At 41.3% G+C, this 13,591-nt stretch overlaps 1 protein-coding gene across 1 annotated transcript in view; it reads right to left on the bottom strand.

Moving 5' to 3' along the window:
* The window catches only part of DNAJC13 (DnaJ heat shock protein family (Hsp40) member C13), a 288,371-nt gene that overhangs the window by 138,957 nt on the left and 135,823 nt on the right, over positions 1–13,591 (bottom strand). Inside the window, exons 11-13 of the mRNA XM_073630350.1 lie at positions 13,438–13,517; positions 8,365–8,534; positions 3,669–3,768 (exon numbers count right to left, since the gene is read on the bottom strand). Coding sequence (XP_073486451.1) covers positions 3,669–3,768; positions 8,365–8,534; positions 13,438–13,517 — 350 coding nt within the window. The remainder of the gene's footprint in view (positions 1–3,668; positions 3,769–8,364; positions 8,535–13,437; positions 13,518–13,591) is intronic.

Here is a 13,591-nt window from a genome sequence, read left to right as displayed (position 1 = left end):
TGGGGCAGGGGAAAGAGCCTGTTTAAATGAAGGGCATTTATACTTTCTTTTGACTGGCAAAAGAGTACTTTTCCCACTAGAAATTGTTTGGATATATTTGTCCAAATCTTCTCCAAATAGTCGCTTCCCATGAAAAGGGAACCCAGTTAGGAGGTTTTTACATGGTGCTTCAGCTGACCAATTTTTAAACCACAGGATTCTACGCATATGTACAAGCATAAAGCGTAAGGCGAGATGCCTGGTGAATAGAATATTTAATGGCACCTATGGCAAAGCATAATGCTTTTGGTAGTTCAGCCAGTTCCCAGGCTTGTTGCGCAGGAACCTCTTGGATAAAATCAAAGCAACACAGTGGCATCAGCAGAGCCCGTCCCGACGTTTCGTCCTAATAAGGCATCCTCTGGGATGAGGGGGATAATGCCTAATGTCTTCTCAAATCTACTGATGTCAAAACGGTCACGGATCCCTATCTGGTTTGGTCTATTTTGGAAGTCGTGGTTGCTGTACCTCCTTGGGTGTGTTACACCAAAAGCTTGGTTGACTCATCAGGCATATGCCTAGTTGGGTTCAACTGGTCTGGTGAGCACCTTTCCTTACGGTGGTGGATTATCTACAGACAACCAGTTCACACAGATTCACAGTCACTATATTTTGTGTTCATATATGGACTTTATATGCACTGACACTGTTGATTTATACTATTTTATCATTATTGTTGTGATATTTTATTGCTGTGTATATTTGTTTTGAATATTCATTTATCATATTCACTTTATATTGGTATAATTTTATTGCTTATTTCATCTTCATCAGCGCTGCACTATACTACTTTATTTTTTCACTTATTCACAGATTATCTGATGTGCTGGCAGCTACCATTATTTGTATAAGACAGCGCGTTTTTTTTTCACAAATTTTTCTAAACACCTCATCCTGTGCCCACTGTTCCCCTTGCAAAGATTCTGAAGTGGGGGAGGGGGATCTAGCACGCTTCCTATCCATTTGAATGGAGGATGTGATTAAAGCTGCTAAACTTCCTTCCAGACCCTGCAGGGTGGAGGAAAGGACATTTTCAGTCATGTATACAGGGGCTGAGATGTGAGAAGCAATTGCATTATCAATTTGTTCCAATGGCTCACCCTGGCTTGCCATAACTGGTAATTCAGGCGAGGATGACAGCGTGGAAATGCGACTCGAGATCCTAGCACCTGGGGGTGAAACCTTTAGTACCTTTTTGGTCTTTGTGGTGTCTTTTTTTAGCAGGTATAGTCCTAAGCACAAAAACAAAGGCACTATACAATTGGACTTAATCGCTGAATATAGTCATGAGAATAAAGCTGCTATAAAGTACAGCCTAGTGCTGGGAAAAAAGTGTCCTTCCTGTATCAGGAATGCCAGTTTGCAACCCTCACATGCCCCACAGCTCTTGTGTCACTGTGTGCAGACTGCTTTGTTTCCTCCTCGTCAGCCGAGGAGAGACTGTCCCAGCTGTGGTTTTATTTGTATTTGCCTGCCGTGCATCCTCGCGGATGTTCACGGCGCTGTTCTTAGGCTCCGCCCCCTCCGAAAAAATCCACCCCTCTGTTTCATTTAAAATGTTCCCGCGATCGTGCGCGGTGATTTTCGGGGGGGGGGGGGGGGGGGGGTACACCGCTGATGTCCCCCTAACCCTAAGTCCTTTCAGGGGGGAGAATAAAAAAACATTGTCAGATTTCTTTTTACCTGAGAAAAAAAAAAAATCGCCCTCCACACACTGCTGCGACCACACAGAGACTGAGCTTTACAGTGAAGACAACAGATTAACCACTTGAGGTCCGGGCCATAGCCGAATGACGGCTACAGCGCGGACCTCAATCTCCGGGAGGACGTCATATGACGTCCTCCCCTATGCACGCGCAGGGCGCGCGGCCTGCGCGCTGTGATCACCGAGTCAGGGAGACTCGGATGATCACAGATCCGAGTAAGGGGCCGGTCCCGGCCCCTTACCATGTGATCAGCTGTCAGCCAATGACAGCTGGTCACATGATGTAAACAAAAGCTCGGTGATCGGTTTCGTTTTCTCCTCACGCTGACAGCGTGAGGAGGAAAAAAAAGCCGATCACCGGCTTATGTCAAAGGGACATCGGTCCCGAAGAGGAAGGAGGCACAGATGCCTCATCTGTGCCTCCAAGTGCCATCTGCCAGTGCCCACAAGTGCCACCTATCAATGCCCACAAGTGCCACCTATTAGTGCCACCTAGCAGTGCTGCCATCAATCAGTGCCCAACACTGCCACCCATCAGTGCCCATAACCGCCACCCATCAGTGCCCATCACTGCCACCCATCAGTGCCCATCAGTACCGCCTCATCAGCGTACATCAACGAAGGAGAAAAATTAACTGTTTGCAAAAATTGATAACAAAATATAAAAAAAATATAATTTTTTTTTTTTTTTAATTCTGTCTTTTTCAATTTTTTTAACAAAAAATAAAAACCGTAGAGGTGATCAAATACCATCAAAAGAAAGCTATATTTGTGGGAAAAAAATGATAAAAATTTCATTTGGGTACCGTGTTGTATGACCGCGCAATTGTCATTCAAAGTGCGACAGCGCTGAAAGCTGAAAATTGGTCTGGACAGGAGGGGGGTTTAAGTGCCCAGTAAGCAAGTGGTTAAGGTATGTGTATAGACTCCCTCTAGTGGAGAATTTAAGGCATGACAACATTTTTTCCCTAATAGAAGAATACATAGGTGGGCTTTTCAGTTCCTAAGTTTCTTCCCTTACCTTATCCCCGCCGCAGGATTTTCTGAATTAACAGACAATCCAACCTTCACCCATCACAGCGGGCTGCGTTTAGCAAACCTTCAAGGACTAGGTCCCTAGATATCAGGGTTCCAACTCCCTTGGACCTGTAAAAGCACCCCACAGGAAAGCTTTAGGTAATGTAGCAAAACCTAAGACCTGGGTTCCCAGGGTCCAGCCCTACAAAGAGAGGCGTTACAGGCAAAACCCTCGTGCTTCGGATACGAGGCCCCAAGTACCATCCACTTAGGCCTCAGCGGCAGTTTGGATGGATCTGGTCCATGGAGGCTATTTCAATCCAGCATGGATCCCTCCTGGAGCTCCTCAGAGCACATCTTCATTCGTGACCAACATCTTAGACACTGGTGAAAAAACTGATGTGCTCCTGGAAGGAGGAGGGGTTATATAGGGAGTGAACTTCCTGGATTGGGTGTACCAGCGTCATCACCTGAAGGTGGCCTATAACCCATTAATTACTTAAGGCTCTGTGTCCCATGATGTATGATAAAGAAATTACCGTAATTATTCAGCTAAATGAATGCTAAGCCAGGCTGTCAAATACAGCCTCATGTTAAAGGGACTTCAACCTTGACAGTCCTGTGTCACTCTGCACATATAGCAGGAAAGAGTGGATAGAGATGGAAAAAAGTGCTTAGCTGTTTGAAAACTAGAGGGCATAAGAAAAATAACTGTCAGCATGTTTTATCTTTCATTCTCACACCAGCAATGGAGAAGAAAAAAAAAAAAAAAAAAAAAAAGGAATCCTATATGCTTCTGTAGGAAACCTCTTTATATCTTTTTGCTTCTGTTATTTACCATCATCGCTAGTGTATTCTTTGAGTCTAAGATCCATGACAATAGACAAAGGATGGACTAAAAACTTACACACATAAGTGCACAGAGCATGTCAATAGCAGCATGGGTAACACCATCATTGTTCCTCTTCAGTGCCTTCACTACTTTTACTCCAAGACGCTCCCGAAACCTTTACATTAAAGACATGATAAAACAATATTGCACAAATACAAAGCAATAAATGGAGCCAAAACAGTAATTACAATCTTAGAGACATATTTATAAAGCAGTAAATGTAACTTTCACCAAACATTCACTGGTTAGGAATCAATCACCTTCTTTGCACCTGGAAGGTTCAGTCGCAGAGAATATTTGGCGAATTTCAGATTCACTTCTTTATAAACATACCCGATAGTAACACCAAACAAGACAAAGAATACTAATTTTGAACTTATTCATCAAGAAGAACAACCATCTAGAAAGGAAAAATCACTTGACAGTTGTAGACTATACCAAAAGCAAAGATATTCAACACATATTTTCCAACATCAATAAGTTGAAATCCTAACTTTTAGGCCTCATGCACACGAGACGCTGTTAAACTCGCGTTCAGAGGCAGTTGGACACTTTTTTCAAATGCCCCTGAACCCATTCAATGTTATCCTATGTGTCCATGTACACAGTCGCGTTTTTAGGCAGTTGCGTTTAACCTCGTTTTTCCAGAAGCAAAAAAATGGGTTCAGACACAAAAGTTTTCCACGTTTCAGACGCCAAACGCGGCTAAACGCCGGTACCGCGTTTAGCCGTGTTTATAAGTGTTTTTTTTACAACCTGAATTTGGGGCCACATATCTCGGGGCCACTTGGAGCTAGAAACCCTAAATTTGGTGTGCTAACACAGTTGGACTAAGACTATAACATATTCAAATTTGGGGTTCCTAGCACTAAGTGGCCCTGAGATATGATGTCATTCTATGCTGAAGTGCTTGACATTTTGTGACCCGAATTTGGGGCCCCGTGCTAGGAACCCCAAATTTGGATATGTTATAGTGCTAGGTCTACTGTGTTAGCATACCAAATTTGGGGTCTATAGCACCAAGTGGCCCCGAGATATGGGGCCCCAAATTTGGGTCACAAAATGTTATTTTCTGCTCTGCAGACACTTCTAGACGCAAACGCAGGTAAACGCGGCAAAACGTGTGTTTCTAAACGCCGGTTTCAGCTTTTAAAAACAAGTGTTCAGCAGAGTTGGCACTGGCATCTCGTGTGCATGAGGCCTTAGACCCACTTCAGACTGGTAACTTTATTTTAGGTGGACATTGACGAAAACAGCTTCTGTGTAAAATTATATCTCCCTGCTTACAAAAACTATTTAAATGTATCAAATGATTCCTAACATAAGCTGTATAGTTGTGCCCATAGGTTTACTTCTTTATTTTTGTGTATTATTGATTCAAAGTAAACTATTATGGACCTCAGAGAAGCACAATCAATTAACAAATCATAGCAGTAAAGAAAACAACAAAATGAACCTGTTCAAAATTTTTCTTGTTATATTCTGCCCCCTTTCCCATAAAATTACCATTTTGTGAATAAGACACCTTAATTACTCACATGGTAAAGCCACTGGTAGTTTTTGGCAGAAAGCCTCCAGGTCACATCAATTTTTTGGTTGTCTAACATGAACTGCATGTTTATCAACCCTCCAAAATAGCTCAGTGATGTTGAGGTAAAAATAGTGCGATGGCCAGAAACTTCACTTTTTTTCTGCTGCTGCACTTGGCCTTAAGTTTCAGATCACTCTCATATGTTGGAAAGTCCAAAAGCACCCATGCCGAGCTTCCAGACTAATAAATGAAAAATTATCCTTCAATAACTTTCTAAAAATATGCTGCATTCATCTTGACATTCATTTTGGCTAAATTACCTGTGCTGCTGTAGCTCACATCCCCCTAAACAGCAGGAATCCACCTCCATGCTTCACAGTAGGGTTGGTGTGCTTTACTTCATACTTCAGCTTTACTCATCACTCCCCAAACATTTTGTTTATGGTTGTGACTAGAGAGTTAATTTTAGGTCTATCACTCCAAATTAATCTATTTCAGGACTTTTTAGGTTTCTCTAGCTGCTGTTTGGTGTATTGCAAGTAGGCTATTTGTGGTGTTGGTACAGCACAGAAAAGCTACTGCTTTACAAATGCTATCAAACACAACTGTACATAGTGCCTAGGAATTGGAATAAGAATGTTATAGTTGTCTGTAAAGTTTCTCATTTATATCCAGGTCATGGTATAGCCAGTAGTAGTCAGTCATATTCTTGCTCTAATGTTGAAGATGTTTTCTAGCTTCTCTAAGTCAATGTTTCTGAACTCCAGTTCTCAAGTACCCCCAACAGGTCATGTTTTCAGGATTTCCCTCAAATGAAACGGTTGTGGTAATTATTAAGGCAGTTAAACTGAACAAATCACCTGTGCAAAATAATGGCAAGCCTGAAAACATGACCTGTTGGGGGTACGTGAGGACTGTAGTTGGAAAACATTGCTCTAAGTCACTCCTTCAGTTCCAATGAGTGTCAGGAAAATACCCCAGCATTTATAGCATAGACACCTTAACCCAGTGGTCATCAACCCTGTCCTCAAGGCCCACTAACAGGCCAGGTTTGCAAGATAACTGAAATACATCACAGGTGATATAATTTGCTGCTCAGTGATTGCATTATTCTAATCTGCATCTCCCCAAGATAATACATAAAACCTGGCCTGTTAGTGGGCCCTGAGGACAGGGTTCATGACCACTGCCTTAACCGGTTCCCAACCAGGTGCCGCAGTTATACTGCGGCAGTATGGCTTCCCTGGGCGAGCTGTAGTAGCTGTACGTCGGCTCTTTAAGACACTGTAGGAGGTGCGCGCACCTGCAGCGTGTCCCCAGAGCCAATACAAGTGCCCAGGGGGGCGCAATGACTGCCAGGCACCCATGATCGCTCTTTAACTGCTTGCCGACCAGCCACCGTCATTATACTGCGGTAGGTCGGCACAATCCCGTGAGCCGTCATAGCTATACGTCGGCTCCTTTAAGCAGGATAGTAGGAACGCACTGCACTTGGGGGGTGCCGATGCTTGTTTATAGTGCAAAAAATAAAAACCGCAGAGGTGATCAAATACCACCAAAAGAAAGCTCTATTTGTGGTAAAAAAAAGGGACATAAATTTTATTTGGGTACAGCATCGCACAACCGCGCAATTGTCAGTTAAAGCGACGTAGTGCCGTATCGCAAACAATGGCCTGGTCAGGAAGGAGGTAAATTCTTCCAGGGCTGAAGTGGTTAATCTAATTACCATGGAGTGGATAGATGGAAAGTGTGAAAACTGTAGCATCACCCTGTTCTAGTTACATTATTCAATCTTTGCTGTCAGGAAGTCTGCATAGATGTTAATTCTTCAATATACATGGCTAACTCCGGCCATAGAGGGAGGGGATTTCTTTCCTGCAACCCATTGTTGCAGGAAAGAAATTCGTTCAATTCCCCAATCAACGCAGACAGTGTTGACAGGGGAAACCCTTCCTCTGAGCCACTGTGTTCTCCCAACAGGGGAAGCCATCCCCGCTGGGAGAAGACAGATTATTGCTAGCAGCTATAACAGCCACTTGCAATAATCGCATCATTCTCATGTAAAATCCAGCAGGCTGGTTGTACCCAAATTGATCAATCGATCAACTTGGGTACATTTAGCCTGCCAATAAATGGCTTGAATCTCAGCTGGTTCCTGCTGAACTGGCCAAGATTCGAACTGTCTATGGCCGGCTTAAAGGTATGACTAGTTATCAAATTGCCAGGGTAGCGATATCATTAGCTGCTGCTGGAAGCTAATAACCTGCTGTTATTAGCAGCATGCCACTGTTTTGTGACTTGCCAATTACTGCAGAAAACCAGTTAATTTCAAGGGGTTCACATACTTTTTTTTGCCACTGTATCCTTACTTCAATATTACCGCTTTAAAGTTGTATTTTTGTTTTGGGATTTATTACCACTTCAAGAATGGGTGCACATTTGCTAATCCTTATCAGAAGTAAAATGATTTAAAATAATTTTATTTAGAACTCCTATATCCTGACATGTTTTTTCAGCCACACAAAGTGAATTATAGTAAAGGACTGCATATGAAGAGGTAAAGCCTAACTCTCGACTCTTTGTTTCATGGATCCAAGAGCACCCCCTTCATCAGGGCTTGAGTCACAACAAGGTGAATAGACTAGAAGTAAACTGGACCTTTAGTGATATTTTTTCAGAGTGATTGCAAGCACGGGCCTTAGCAGCTGATTTGGCAGCAAAAGAAAGGGGACTATTTTCCAACAGAGGCAACAACAAAAACTTGACAGAGGGTCTGACCCTTCCTCACTCTATGCAAAACTATAACAAAAAAAAAAAAAGTTATGCTTTTACATACACTTTAATCCAAAGGAAAAAAGGACACTTGTGACCATAAAGAGTAACCTTGAAAACTCAGGATCCATCTATAGATCCATTATTTATAGCAACTACATCAATATCTGCAGTGCCAGTGAAGTTTTCCTGCATGCTGGCATGACACAGACAACACTGTCTCCCAAACACACACCGCCAGGATTTGTACATTAAGGGGAAAACTCTGTAGGATTAGCTGAGTAATGCTCTGAAGACCAACATATTAAATATTAAATAACACATCCTACGCCATTAAGTGAGGCTTCTGGCAGTAAGTACGGCAGCAGAAGACGTATTTTTATCATGACAAGCTGATTATCTACTTACTTTGGTAGCTGAGTAAAGGCCAGGAATCCAGCTTTTGAAGCCACTAATCGCCTGACTGCCTGGAACTGGCTTTCCAGCTCTGCATTCGTTGCTGCTTGGTCTCCTTCTTGGGAGAGTAAGGATGTTATGGCATTATTTATCAACTTCTCTTTGTTCTCAGAGAAAAGACCCTGTTAAAGTAGATTCAGCAAACACATCCTTTATGCAATGTCTAAGACTAGCTAATATGCACAGGAAGAAAAAAAGTATAAAATAATGCAACAATAGGTAATAGTACCTAAGCTACAACAGGATGACAATTTACTATTTTGCAATGATCATATTTCATAGACAAATTACAGGTCTACTTGCTCTCTACAGCTTGGCTCTAGGACCAGCTCCTGAGTTAGTGCAATGTTACATTTACAAAAAGTAGTGTGGAAAGGTTTTCTTTTTAGCCATTTCCTTCATTGCTCCTATGCTGCAATCTTAAATTGGTTACATGGCTTGCAAATATCATGCATTGTCTAGCCACCCATTGATATTTGGCTTTTTTGGCACACATTTCTATTGAGGTTGCTCTCTCAACTAGCACTCCCGTGCCTCTAATGTTAAAAGACATCCAAACCCATCAAAGACTTTTATATGAAAGGCACTCGCCACTTACTCATTGTGTAGACACAGTGTATTTCGTATGTATTTCATTTTTGTATCCAAAAAGCTCTGAGTCTGTACATCTAGTCTGATTTGCATGAAAAATGTAACAGTAGCTGAAGTCTGATATTATGCTTACTTGAACAGAATCTAAAAACAGATTCCCACTTTACACTTAGAAAGTGACAGTGTTTTCTGTAACAGCTTTAGCTAAACTGCTGCTTGTTGTAATTAAGTTACAAACAAAATGTTTTGTTTTGTTCTACAGATTCCCAGATTAGGACACTAAAGATAGGATTTAGTATGCATTACTAAACAGGAGTACAGGGAAGAGTCATACTAAGTTCACCTTTTGCACCATGTTACATGATATACCCTTATTTAGGGTATTACATGTAACATGGTGTATATTGCATGCATGCACGCACACGCGCCTCCCTCCTCTTCCTTGTGACAGTGTGAAGGGACTGATCTACCCAGCAGTCACTGTCATTTTTACATTTTGTGCAGCTGTGCACAGCCACATCATTCATTCGCAGACTAATCAGTACACTTGCAGTCCATTGCTACTTCCTCTGGTTTTGCAACTGAAAGCCCATAAAGATGTAAGTGCAGAGAGATGTTTGCAGGAGCCTTACATTGCACCCGCCATCACTAAAGCAATCCACTGAAAGAGGGTGCGCCACTTCGCAGGCTTTTTTTTTTGGGGGGGGGGGGGGGGGAGCTTGGCCTCAGAATCTTTTAAGCAACCTTTTAATAAGTTGTGTGGATTCTGAAAGAAGTTCAGTACTGCACATCTTTTGCATTATTATTTTTTTTACTTGGAGTCTTTAAAGTATTAGACCAGCGATCAGCAGACCGTGGGTACCATGCAGGAATCCTGCAGACTTGTCCGTGTATCCATCTACTCATACCACATACAGGCAGGCAGATACAAACTGATAGGAGGGAATGAACTACCAGAGCACTCAAAAGCACCATGGTAGTTGACTGAAACTACATTTTGATAGCCGAAAAGGCTGTTGGTACTTACAGTATGCAATTCACAAAACTCTGAATGAATGATACAGCCGGGCCACGTCTTTTTTAGAATAGTGACAGCTAATTGGGGGGGGGGGGGGGGGGGATGATCCCCCGCTTGTTGTCAATATAGGCAGCGGAGCGGGTGGCGGCTGCAAGAGTGGGAACATGTTACATATTCCACCCTAAAAACGGATGGAACATGTAACATGTTCCCAAAGGTGAACTTGTCCTTTAACGACTGACCACCATTAAGCTCATGTGGCAAATGGACTCAATGAAACACAAGGTAGCAATCACACTTCCAGCAGCTCTAAGTGAAAGTCTAACTCCGTACAGGGCTGGAGGAAACGCCTGCAAGAGCCTGGCATTGCACCCGCAATTCACTCACTGCGGTTGCAATGCTTTGCAGGCTCAACTGCAAAATATATGCACATTTATATCTGCACATATCTATATCTGCAGATCTATGTGGAGAGGCTTGAAAATAATACTTAAAGCATCAGAGAGTCCATTTTAATCACCAAGGGGGATATTTCGCACTCCACTGGACACAGAAACGTTACTCTACATCGTGGCCTGTAATTTACATCCAATTCATAAAATGCAAGCTGTGGTGTAGATCCTTTGAAGTCCCACAGAGTTATTTTGCTTGATTCTATAGATAGAATTTTTTAAATTGAAAAAGACTACAACTCTTTCTACTTCATTAATTTTAATAGTGCTCATCTTCTCAAATACTAAAAGCAATGCACATTTGTAAAGTACTTCACTGTGCTTAACATGATGTGTGGTTTCTTTTTTCTTTGTTTATGGGCAAAGCTTATTTGGTAAATTCTCAAGTTGGTCATAAGAATGCACTTACTTTAGTATTCCTGTGACCCAGAATCGGCCCACAGCAAGCTAAAGTCTGCTGTCAGCTGACATCACAGAGCCGCTCCAGTCTCCAGATGCATCCCGACAATAATGGCAGCTAGGCCAGCCTCTCAGCATGCTGCTGTGACCCTGAGCCAGCCACTCCTGCCGCTCCACAGAGTGCTGGAGGGGCAGAGCACAGAGCGACTGCCAATCACTGCTCTGTGCTCAGAGCGAACCTGAGAAGTACACAATCAGCGGTCACGTGATCATTCCGTTCTTAGACTTAGAGCCGGCGGGAGACAGCTGCAACATCAAACTGATTCTGCAGCCATTGAGGCAACTATGTATGGTTGTCCACACCAGTTCACAAAAAGGATATTGGGGAACTGGATAAAGTGCAGCGAATGGCAACCAAACTGATAAAAGACATGGAGGAGCTCAGCTATGAGGATAGATTAGAGGAACTAAATGTATTCTCTCTTGAGAAGAGGAAATTAAGGGGGGATATGATCAACAAGTATAAATACATAATTTATAGCTCTGTAGATGGTTTTAAAATAGGCCTGGATTCTTTCTGAGATACACATAATATAACTGGATACTAATATTTATAGGTAAAGTTTATCCAGGGAGTATCTGACTCTTAGGGGATCAGAAAGGAATTTTCTTTCTCCGCTGGAGCAAATTGGATTATGCTTTATTAGGTTTTTTTTTTGCCTTCTTCTGGATCAACTGAGTATAGGATTGCGCATTTAGGACTGTGTAAGTTTTTTTCCCTTCTATTCGTTAAACTGGATGGACTTGTGTCCTTTTTCAACCAGACTATGTAACTATGTATGTATGTTTGTTTTGTTCTCTTCCCACACTTCTCCTTTAGGCAACAGCATGGCTCTTGCAAGGTCTAAATTGCAGCTTTGAAACAGGGGTATTTTTATCTTCCTTCTTTAAAGGAGGATATAATATTCATAGAGACTAGAGAATTTCCAGCACTGTTTAAAACAACGTATGCGTCCCACTCTCTCAGACGAAATCAAATGGGACCGTATGATTTATACAAAGAACATAGCCATTGCTATTTTACACGCGTTTTTCGGGCGTGTTTGTACACGCGTTTTGGATTTCAAAAGGTCACCAATGTAAAAGCAGTAAAACGCCTGTTAATCTGCTAAAAAAGAAGCTCATGTATTTTTGAGCGACGGGCGTTTTGCTTTAGGCGACAGAACGCTCAGATGTGAACAGGGGCCATTGAAATGAATGGGATTTGTCTTGTTGGGTGTTTTTAGAGCTGAGGCTTAGAACAGAAAAACGCCTAGATGTGAACAGAGCCTTAGCCCGTGCCCAGGCTTTGGCTCTATTCACGAAGATAGAGGTTTTATTTGAAATCCGTTCATTAAATTATCTTATAAATCGTATCCTACAAACTTTTTCTTTTCAAACAAAAATAATAACCTAGGTGTGGAAAACATTTTTCACATGAAATGTACATAACTTTGGGAAGCAGTATTTTTATGAACCTTTATCACAAGCATTCTCAGCAGAACGTATTCTAAAAAGTGGTTTCAAGGGAGTGATAACCTGTGCAAAAATCTGTGTGGCTCTTACATAAATCATAAAAAAGCAATAATGCATGGTAATTAAAGCAACACATTGCACTTTTTTCTTTCTGAAGGTACGAGAGCCCCTGCAATTGTACAGAGGATATGTTGTGCTAGTGTTATTCTCTATAGTTGTATAATTTAGCACAACATTTTTTTGTCAAATGATCTTCTACTTTAACTATTTTTTTAAACCCTAATTCCAAATTTTATTTTCAGGCTGCATTATTGTTCCTTTTTTTTCTTTTTTTTTTACCCTTGCCTATTTAAAGAATTCAGAGGTTAGCCTATTCTGAATTTTGCAGTTAAAGTGAATTTAAAGCCAATACCTTTACTTTTAAATTAAAGATAGGGTTAAAAAAAAAAACCTGTGCTTTCCTGGAGATGGAAATGAAAGGGAATCTCAACAAAAGTACTCAATTCCCCTTGTAGAAATCGGTCACTGGAACAAATGTTGAAAAATTTACCCTTTATTCTTGCTCTGGTGTCAACACAAAATTTTTAGTCCTGTGAAAATGGTGACTGGAAAAATAGAAGAGTGAATCTCCCCGGTGGGAAAATAGGCACGAATAAATACCAGAGAGGTTCTAACCACTCACCACTTTATAAAAAAAACTAAAATAAAACTATTGGCTATAATTACTCTTCAAGTATCTCGCAAAATAATTTTTCTATATTTAATCATCAATGGGATTAAAATGTGCAAGACGCAATATGCTACTAAAATAAATGTTACTAAACAGTTAAATGTATATAAAATACTATATTTCCTTGTTCCAGTTCGGAAAGTTTAGGTCAGCAGAACTCATACACCCCATAGAGTCATGCAACTGAATTCCACCATGTGATGGAGAATGTTTGCCATGTTTCATTTTAAGTGTTGCACAAAAATAAATATGAAAGCAAAGAATTGAAAGGCAGAGAATTAATGAAGGATATATACTATGCATGCTGGGTATATACCTACATCTTGCGTTACAGCATGAAGAACGCCACTGTAGGAAATATTAGAGTTGAATCTAAAGACAGCATCTGCGAACACGCCATCTGTAACAAAAATGCAATAAAACATTTTTATTGTCTAAAATATAGGCCGATAAAAAAGGATACATGAAAACATC

Source organism: Aquarana catesbeiana, linkage group LG05 (genome assembly GCF_042186555.1).
Source record: "Aquarana catesbeiana isolate 2022-GZ linkage group LG05, ASM4218655v1, whole genome shotgun sequence".
NCBI classification, from domain to species: domain Eukaryota; kingdom Metazoa; phylum Chordata; class Amphibia; order Anura; family Ranidae; genus Aquarana; species Aquarana catesbeiana.
This window is presented reverse-complemented; position numbering and strand designations above follow the sequence as displayed.